This window comes from Triticum aestivum, chromosome 2A (genome assembly GCF_018294505.1).
Source record: "Triticum aestivum cultivar Chinese Spring chromosome 2A, IWGSC CS RefSeq v2.1, whole genome shotgun sequence".
NCBI classification, from domain to species: Eukaryota; Viridiplantae; Streptophyta; class Magnoliopsida; order Poales; family Poaceae; genus Triticum; species Triticum aestivum.
Window position 1 is genome coordinate 83,531,836 of NC_057797.1, and position 10,715 is coordinate 83,542,550.

General features: G+C 39.9%; 1 protein-coding gene across 1 annotated transcript; it reads right to left on the reverse strand.

Annotated features, from left to right (window-relative positions):
* Positions 1–309: 309 nt before the first annotated feature.
* LOC123187660 (rho GTPase-activating protein 7) lies at positions 310–10,695 on the reverse strand (the record flags this gene model as incomplete). Its single annotated transcript, XM_044599578.1, is given in 22 exon segments — positions 310–718; positions 825–1,007; positions 1,233–1,302; positions 2,186–2,352; positions 2,434–2,547; positions 2,747–2,830; positions 2,909–2,969; positions 3,190–3,239; positions 3,450–3,767; positions 4,400–4,606; positions 4,749–4,992; positions 5,308–5,395; positions 6,339–6,408; positions 6,507–6,562; positions 6,691–6,768; positions 6,891–7,010; positions 7,103–7,247; positions 7,355–7,433; positions 7,597–7,667; positions 8,316–8,392; positions 9,681–9,717; positions 10,646–10,695. Coding segments are annotated over 22 exon segments (2,547 nt in total). The 3' UTR covers positions 310–529.
* Positions 10,696–10,715: the final 20 nt, after the last annotated feature.

Genomic DNA, 10,715 nt, shown 5'->3' on the forward strand with positions numbered 1-10,715 from the left:
GTTAATCCAACAGACAATGTAAAAGCGATGACTTAAACAGCTTTTTTTCTTCCTGGCTGCATTTGTTGGAGCAGTGTTTTTAGCAGGAGGTGATGTAAACGGCCCTTTTTCATGTGGTTGTGCGTGATGAATCGCCCGCAACGGTGCTGCCAATATGCAGCACGAGGAGGCAATATTTTGGGCATGGTGGAAAAGAAATTACACCACTGCATGCACATACATCATCTGCTGGAGCACCGATTTTTGACCAAAGTGCCCTAAATGGCAGTTTTCTGGGCGCAGCGGCGTTTATGCATCATCTGTCAGAGATGCTCTCAAAACAAGTGTCAAACCCTTAAATCGTTACGTACATGCATTACATTACAAAAGCATTACAAAATCACACTCGGATGAGGTTGCTGCACAGCCAAAAAGTAAACAAGAAAAAGGAATATACATTCTCGCTAGCAGCTGCTACAACTAACGAAAGAAGGGGCGAATATCCTTAAAAAGAATATACAAACGTGGAACTAGAAGAAACCAAAACCTCCTATCTCGGACTGTTCCAAGGGGACGAAGACTTGTACTGAAAACCATGCGGCGCGGATCCATGTCCCAAATCAAGACTGTGGAGCTGTTCCATCAACTGCGACCTCCGTTCTTTGAAGAAATCTAGTCTGGTCGTCAGCTCAACCAGGGTGGACGACGGCACGGGTGGTTGCCTCCCGTACTCGACAGCCTGCATTACAACAAGAGAGTTCAACACCTTGGTTGCCTTGAAAAGGATTGGTGTGCTTGCGTTAAGACCATACAGTAGGACCATAAGATGCAATGATTTCTCTTACCTCCCCTGCTCTTGGATTGTTCGCGGACATTGCACCGCTCTCCGCTGGCATGCTTGACGACGTCTCCCTTGAATCGCTCGAAGAGGCATCCAAGGAGTGCTTGCGGGAGAAGGGCTTCGAAGAAGCCTGGGTCAGCACGTGCTGTTTGATACTTCTCCAGTGTGATGCGCCCGACAAGCTCTCCTGTCAGAAAGTTAACGTGGCTTCAATTCTAAGTATGATCCTCGTGCAACACCAGTTTAACATCACACCAGTTAAGTTTTTCATTGTTGGCTTGCCCTTTTACAACTAAAACAAACTGAGCTCTGTAAACTATTATGGAAATGCAATGAATAATGGATTTGATTCAGCTAACTGGTTGGAAGACTTCTAAAGGGTAGTAGATTGATAGGGGCGTTTTTATCAAACCTCGTTCCTCTGCTTCTTCTCTTGATTACAGAAAGCAAGTTTAGTATCAAACCCTGGTTGAACAAAGCTCCTGGTGGCAATAAATATTTGCAATTGTTAATATATTACAATCTGAAAGAATAATTCAAGAACGGAACACATTCAACTTACAAACCATATGTTTTAAGCTGATACTATGCCTTACTACATAAACATCACGCTTTTGTTACTAAAATACTAAGCATAAAACTTGGTGGACATTTAGTATACCGCATATATGTTGATATTTAAAAGTAATTGTACATATTAGCTTAATGGCAACGTATCAGGTGCAAGTGTAACCCGCTATATCCAGAAGTAGGGAATCTCATGCTTGCACATCTAAGTTTGAGACCGTCCTTTCATGGGTGGGTTCAAATAGTACCTGACCAGTTGAGGGCCCAAATCAATATGAAAATACCCAAATAAAAAACCATGTACTTCTCAGTTTACATTACCTATGTATAAATTTCAAATTCAAACTCGTTTTGCGTTAAGAGTAGAAATAAAAAGGATAATAGAAAAAAAACTGGCACATGTTATAGTTAAAACTATAGTTTCACCCTTCTAATACACGAGTTCAAATTCTAAAATGTGTAACCCCGCTCTAGATTACACCAACATTTGTTTACTTTTTGAATTTTTCATGTTTGTTTGATGCCCTGGCCTGACAGAAGCCACATTGCACAATTACACCCTAACAGCTTGGGTTGGACCTGATACATTCACTTCTAATTTGATATACTAACAGCTTGGGGGTATTGCACGATTACATCATGCCGTATGCCCTTTATAAAAGACAGATGAACGGAATTATTAATCATGAGTAATACTCCCTCCGTCCCAAAATAAGTCTCGTTGGTTTAGTACAAACTTTGTACTAAAGCAGCGACACTTATTTTGGGACGGAGGGAGTACATCAATCGTTGTCTTACTGTGGGAGATGACTTGGACGATGGTGATAACGATCATTCTCGTCTACGAAAGAGTCGTACTGGTGTTGGCGCTGTTGACTAAGTTGGACATGCAGCTCTGCAACCTTCTGCTTTAACCTTGCAACATCAGCTTCTGCGAGAGCAATCTCCTCAAGCTCTGCCTTCGTCTTAAGGCAAAGAAATTAGACACCGCCAAAAACTGAAAGTATGATAACTGCTGACCAGCTGCTAGATTCACATTTCAGTACCTTTGAGTCCATAGCACGTGAACCAGAAAATTGTCCAGAAGACATGCTTAATCCAACTTCTAATGCAGCTCTAAGATCCCTTTCAGCCTGCAGCTGCTCTTGCAACCTTGATACCTACAGGGACAAACAATTGCGATCAAACAAAGAATCAAGCCGTCATTTAATCCTACAGAATTTTTTATAATTATTTAATGGGATGTTGTTGAACAAAAATTGCAACAAGATCAAGTTTAAAAGATGGAAATTATGGGTAAATTCCCATCATACAAGTGTGAAATGTAGTTGATTCATATAGTGGGAAAATGTGGCATACATCTTGTTCCAGCACCAAACGGCGCTCATGCAGAGCTTGCTTTCTTCTTTCCAAACTAGCCTGTAAGATTGCATTACCTCTAGTCTGAGAAGAATTTTCAGTTAGTTTGCAAGATCCCCACATCACAGGCCTACAATTACAGAATATGTGTTCCTTCCTTACCTCTTTCGCAATCCTAATTTGCAGATCATTCTTTGCAATCTCAAGTCTTTGGATAGCAAGCCTGAAAGGTACGTTTGCATAGTGAAATAGTTAAGTACAAAATCAACCCTTCAATGATAATATCACTACATGTGATCCAACAGAAAGTTAAAAGCTACGCGACAAGCATGGCCACACCCATCAATGGTAGCACAGGCCACAAAGATAGCACAGAAACTTTTAAATTAATAGCAACAACTTTCTCAATAGGGAATTAGTACTTGGAATGACTGGGAACTTACTCTTCTTCACCCGATGAATCAACAAACTCTGACTGCTGGCTCTTTCTTGCCTGTGTAAACCACATGTTTAGATCCACAAGGTCAAAACAGAAGCTACAGTAGACAACTACAGATGCTTCTTCAAGAGTAACTAGAGTAGTGTATTTATTCCAAAACCATGACTAGTTTTAAAAACAACACAATGGAAGTCAACGGAATGATATTCACTGAACTAGCATAAACATATAGAGGAAGACAACAAAAGGTAACGACTCGCTTACATTACTCCGTCCCCAAATATTAGAACGCTTCACATGTAACTGAGTTTCATTGGACTTGGACTGCCTATCTGCAGAATGTTCAGCTCCAGGACCAGGTAAAGGAACTCCTGCATCCAAAGACGAAAGAATCTCTCCCATTGACAATGGAGACTCATGACTGGAAACCAGATTTGTTGGATCATTTCCATTCGGTAATCTCTGGACATTTATCGTCCCATTTTGATTTAAATGGCTGTGTGGAGCATCCTTTAAATCCGACTTTGCTTCCAAAGCCTTATCTGTGACAAAACGTTCGGCGTCTGAATCACCAGGGTCTACCTGTTGTGCCACATTAAGATGAGTAAGAAAGGAAAACCACACAATGATATCGACACGAAAAGAGTTGCTAGCCGAATAACATTGAAAATCAAGTCAGTTTCGGACTGGACTACTCGGAACTTCACACCACAAACATTAATAAAATGAACTATAAACTGGGGATAGGCTAGGTAGGAATTTTTTACAGGGAAAGGAGCCGGAAAAAAGCTTTATAAGATTATGATATTGTAGCCAAAATTTGATCACACTAATAACATGAGTAAGAAAGGAAAAACCACATAATGATATTGACACAAAAAGAGTTGCTAGCTGAATAACATTGAAAATTAAGTCAGTTTCAGACTGGACTACTCGGAACTTCACACCACAAACATTAATAAAATGAACTATAAACTGAGGATAGGCTAGGTAGGAATTTTCTACAGAGAAAGGAGCCGGAAAAAAGCTTTGTAAGATTATGATATTGTAGCCAAAATTTGATCCACACTATTAACGTGCAGAAAAATACATCATCAGTAAAACTGGAAGCAAATCAATTTTATTAGCTATCTTAAAAATATACAAGGCAAATATATGATTGGTAACCATGAATTTCTAGATTAGAAACTTCAAAATTGCAAACCATATCAAACCTGGTAGTCATAGAGGTCAGCACCAGTACATGCACTGCTTTCACTCAAGTTTCCACTCAGTATACGCTCATCTAATTCTTGATCTACATCATTCTCTGCATCATGAAATCCATTATCTTTGGCATCCACAGTTTCATCATCTGTAGACTCACTTCCACTATCTTGAATTCGAGAATCGGGTGAGAGGGAACACCTTGGGTGTTCATCCTGTAGAAGTGATGAACATTATGATAAGCAGCTTTAAGGTAACTCGGGAAGTGGAAGAACAAGTAGCAAATGCATCAGCCTAAATTGCCTAGAATAGCATCATCAGGGCAATGAACTCTGGGATAGCATCAGGTAAACTTACATCAAATATGCTCTCATATTCCTCTAATAGAGTTGTGACAATGCATTGAGCATTGTTAGCAGCATTTGCAGCAGCTATGAGCTGAGCAGAATTGTCATCACTCATGTCTATGTCATCTTCCATCTCACATTCACCCGCCAGAAGTGGACGCAGCAAGAGAGGAGCCATACAAGCAGCAACTGCTGATGGAGTCATTCGATTCTCAGTAGTATGAGAAGCAACAGTGTGCATCATCCTCAAAATTCTGCAAACATCATGTATATGAGCTAATTGAAGAATTAACTTGATTACTGACAAGGAAATGATGTTTCTGCTCCAGTTGCATAAACTATTAGGTTCACCATGTGGTGATCATAGAAAGAATTATATTTAGAATGTACTCCCTCCGTCCGGAAATACTTGTCCTAGAAATGGATAAAATGGATGTATCTATAACTAAAATAAGTCTAGATACAACCATTTCTAAGACAAGTATTTCCGGACAGAGGGAGTACTGCTTGGCACGATATCCCTGCAGGTAAAATTGTTTACACATTGTCAACCCAAAAAGAAGACTAACCTCTGTAACAGCCGCCTATTAGGCTCGGGAAATGTCTCAGACATCGCTGCACGCATCGAATTTATCCGAGATTCCTTACTCTCTAGACCTAAACAAGGACGATAGAAGTGAAAAAGAATGGTAAAGAGCAGAATATGAATTACCACTAATCGTTAGATAACTAAGATAATACTAATCATTAGGTTTCTACAGACATCTTTTTAAACAAATAACATTATGAAATTTCATATATTAACTACCTCTATTAAATTGCAACTTCTGATAAGATAGTCTCAATCCATGGCCATGATATGAGCATTCTACTTGCTAAGGTACCAAATGTTCCAAGAGTGTAGTCAGATGTTCAAATAGTTTAGGTTTAATGCTACTGGTTTTTGTCTAGCCTATGAGTCCAATGTACCATTTAAAGTTGGCTCTTAGCCTACAACACCAATATAGCTGATGAGGACCAACAGAGAGAAGTAAAAGAAGAAAAAAAACAGAAGTCAAATCTGTTTGACTACTTCTAGATACTTTTAGTCCACTCTAGTATTTGTCTCGTTTTTCTTAACCAAATCCATAGTTTTCCTGACATAGAAAGATGCACAGAAGAAAGGCCTCCATGCTTCTTAGAAGATGTACTCCCTCCATTCCTAAATATAAGTCTTTTTAGAGATTCTAATATGGACTACATACGAAGCAAAATGAGTGAATCTACATTCTAAAATACGTCTATATTCATCCGCATGTAGTCCATATTCAAATCGCTAAAAAGACTTATATTTAGGAACGGAGGGAGTACTTGGTAACTCAGTCAAGGATATGAGTGCAAAGCAGTAAATACTCCAAGTATTCTTAAAAAATATTTAATGTTGGTCAAATGCAGTATCTAGCATACTGCAAATGTTTATTCTAATATCATGTAAAATAGTGAATTTGCTTATATTTATTGATAGTTCTTAAAGTTATGGTAAAAACATATAACCTATCAACCACCCTAACAGATATCTTCTTGCAAGACCTATATAGATTAACATGAATAGAGCACTTACGGAAAGCTTCTAATAATGCTGTGCAGCAGGAAGCAGGCACTGGAGAAGATGGTAGCTCACGCAGAACATGCTGCAGATGTGTATGTTCACATGAGTATAGTTGGCAAGCGAACATGAACTATTGAATGATACTTGAAAAAACAACACAAATGAATCACAGCAAGGTACCTTTACACAGTCACCGACAACATGAGCATCCTCATCCGGTGCAAACTCAGTCCTTCCTGGAATAAAACAGAAACAGATGCCCAAATTGAACTATAGGTACAATGACATTAAAACTACCAAACCAAAAGCATCACCAATTAAAAACAGGACTGTTCTAAATGTCAAACTATGCAGTGAAATAAACCTTGCTCATATTCATTCATTCTTCTGTCAACCTCCTCCACATCTGCAGCCTGACGCAAAATTCCCTCCACCTTTATCCCTGCAAGATGTTCACATTTCTGGTTAGATGTTCCAGATTGGTTGTGAGGCAGCATACGGCTACCAAATGCAAAGTGCAGACAGTTCCAAACATTAGTGATAGTTGACTCTTTTTAGTCTTACCATGTTTCTCAAGAAAACACAAAGCTTTTTCTAGAAAAGAAGGGCTGCCATCAATATCTTCTAGTGCAAGAAGAATTGGCCTTCCAACAACCAAGGATTTGGTAGGCCTCTTCTCTCTCCCTGCAGCCGTCAGAGGAGAGGTATGAACAAACAATCAGAGATTGAGTTTGTCATGAGTAACAGTAAGTCATAGAATAGTGTGAGGAACCAACAATTTGGAGCTGCTCCTTCGTATGCATCTGGTGTGTCATTACGGAATATCCCATTATGTCCAATCACGAGAGCTGCATTTGGAGCCTGTGCAAGAGCTTCTTCCAATGCCGTTTTCCACTCAAGCAAATCTTCAGATGTTTCTGCCTGTTAAAAGTAGCAAGTCCTTCTATTTAGCTTTTGAAGAAGCATTAAAAGGTATAAAGCTGCATTTGCTGAAGTGAACCTGCCAAGTTAAATGGGAACATATATACCTTCAAGGTAAAAGCACGACCATCACGACCATCTGGAAATAGGACGGTCAATAACTTTTTGTCTTCCCTAACCACTACACTGTGAACGGGAAATACTGTTAGTATGACACTGGGAAAAAAAGCAAAAAAAGGGAAGAACAAGGACTCGTTTTTCACTGGCCATGAATAACATTTAATACAACAATGTTGTTGCAAAAGGCATCAAGAGATCAACAAAAGAATATATTTTTTATGACACATACCTCCCAGAATTATTTAAGTCAATTCCTCCCAAAGTAACGTTCACTTCACCACCTCTTTGGGGTAAGGAATTCTGCAATGTCGAGAACAAGCATGTCAAGGAAGTGAGAATTAACTCATAAGATGGACCAATGAATGGACGGTACAATATTCTAGCAAGTAGCTCCATTAAACAGCATTCATGGTTTAAGTAGGGCAAGAACAAGAATAATCAGGTTCACGCCAGCTAAGCATCAAGTACTGAACATAATTCGGTATTTTTTTTACTTTTTAAGTAAAGGACCACATGAGAAGTTGGTGAACACCAGAAGAAAAGAAATAAAGCTGCAATCACATCAAGCAGCAAGCGCTGAGAAGACATCACTGAGATTGAACTAAAAAAAACTTCCGCTCAAAAAGAAAACTGAAAACAGCAAAGCCAAAATAACCATTCTGCAATTCAGCACTTAATTCAAGACAGTGTATACTCACACAAGATATTGATCTTGGTATACAGTATACACACATAAATGTCAGGACATCAAACCAGACTATTAAAAAAAAGTGATCAAGAGATATGATTAAAGCATCTAGCTGGATATTATACTAGATCGTGTTCCGAAATATTGGACCAAGAAGCAGAATATTAAAAAAAAACTGGTCTGATAAATCTGCTTAGTTTGTGCTTTCCAGTATACATAATATCCACATCTACATTATGGACAAAAATGAAAATACTAACAGGGTCATTCTTGAAGAAAATCAGCGATGTTCGGGTGAGGATGAACCAGCGCTTTTTCCAAGATTTCCATCCAATTCCTGGAAATCATATGAGCAACATTCATTTTCAGGTAAAAGCAAAATAAAACTGTATAAGTAGGAAAACTTCTGATTTTCCTTTTAATGATAAGAATATTTACATAGTAGATTGACAAAATTCATGCCATAACCCATATAGTAGATGGATTAAGCACAAATCGAATAACTAGAATGAGAATTAAACTATGAGAGTTGCCTTATACAAGATTCGGTTTAGGGTATCCGAATATCTCGTAGAAAATTAGCTAATTGTATTAATTTTGAATTTGATGATCTACAACTGAAATCATAGCCAGGTATCAGGATACAACTAAAGTACTTAAAAATTTATGGCAGACTCGGGAACTCATAAGAAAAAAGGTTTTAAAAGGAAACCGACGACACAGATTCTAACTTGGTCACAAACAATATAGAACCTATAGCTCCCTCTCTTACTTTGGGCCTGTAACAGATATGGATGGCTGTGATGTTGAAAACGTATTGGGGAAACTGGGAATGGGCCCTATGTGGAACTTTCCCACATGGACAGGAAACACAGCTAACTATAGTGCCATAATGGTATTATGAATGCACCTCCATCTGTGGCTTGAATCTGCAATCCAATTCAACCAACAGATTCATTATGTGAATACAAGTAACTCGACAGTTCTGAGTGGTGGAGGCTGGCAATCAACTCCGCACCAACGGTTCAAGGGTATGGAACGGCAACCATGAAACAGCTCACCACATGGTCGATCTGGAAGCATTGGAATGCATGTGTCCTCAATTGAAACCAACCAAATATCGTGTGCTTGCTCATACAGATTCAGGTGGAAGCAAGGTCTTGGGTAACAGCAAGTGCGACAGAGTTACGGCGGATCCTGGCCATGGGCACTAGTGCTCTTGTTTAGTGTTGTGTGGGGATTAGGCTGTAATTATGAACTCTTCTTTCTATCAATTCAAGGCACAGGACTTTCGTGTTCTCTCGAGCGATAAAATACAAGCAACTCGACTTGGTCTAGCCCCCGTCTTAATTATATTTTGTACTAATACAGAGAAACCTTCAGCATCATCATCAATAAGATATATATGTTTTAGCTCTGCATATAATCCATTTCTTCTTGATGATAATTTTTCAAGAACAAGAGAAAGAAAATCACTACTGTTACCTTTAACAATAGTACGGAAGGCAAATGTAAACGCTTAATGTCGACACTTGTGTATGTAGCTTTGTTTCAAACAGAATAAGGTAAGCAGCATCGTGGCCCCAAAAGGATAGTTAACTAATGTGTGATGTAAATAATTTTACCTTTGGATGATATGAAGAGAGGGCCACTCTTAAATACCTGGTTATGAGGTAATTTTGATGTCAGAAACAGTACAAAGAATTAATGATAACAAATAACAGTATCTTGAATGCTTAGAAGTCAGTCAACCGGGTACTCATTACCCAGATAAACGTAACACTGTTAAAGTGACAGCTCAACAGGAACCTACATATCTGATGCATTACATAATGAGCTAATTGAATCATGAGACGTCTCTCATAGTGATACGGGTGGAAGCTATCCAAGTAGCCGGATGAATGTATGCAGCTTGTTCCCCTATGCACACGAAAACGAAACGAGGAAAAACTCCAGCAAATTCTTGAACATGTTCCCAAAATTAAATCCCCCCTGCACCAAATCCTTGCTTATCTAGTCACGAGGCACCTTAAGAATGAAGCCTCGTCCCTCAGCCTGCAAAGTAATCGGTGAACTCACACATCTCTGAAACCAATTGGAGGCACACACAAGCAGTTCCTCGTTTGAATGCCTTCATTTTTCTTAAATGTAACCACCCCTAAACAGTTCCATTGGCATTCATGTGCCGTATTAATCACTAATCAGCTACTACTCCAAGCCAAATTAAATCCGTATCCGCTTATGCTCGAGTAATAGGACATACACTCTCTGTCTCTCCAGTCCAGCCAAAACCCAGAGGCAGTAGCAGCAGCTCCTGCGAGCTCGCATCATCCATCGCTCTGTCGCCTTTCGCATCAGAGCCGCCACCACGCCATCTCGCCTCCCAGAGCTCGACCCCAAAAATTCCCCAAACGAAAACAGCGGAACACCTGTCCGCACGCCAAAGCAGAGCATCTCTCGGCCGCCCGGGCATGAGAGATACCAAACTCCGACCCATCACCCGAAAAAAAAAACAGCATCTCCCCCAAACGCAGGCGAGGAATCCAAGAGCGAGAGAGAGCGCACAGGAGGAAGGGAGAAGACCACTCACCGGGCCGCCGCTCGGCGCCGCCCCCGCCGCAGCCGCCATCCCCGCCGCGCCTCCTCCTCCTCCTCCTCAG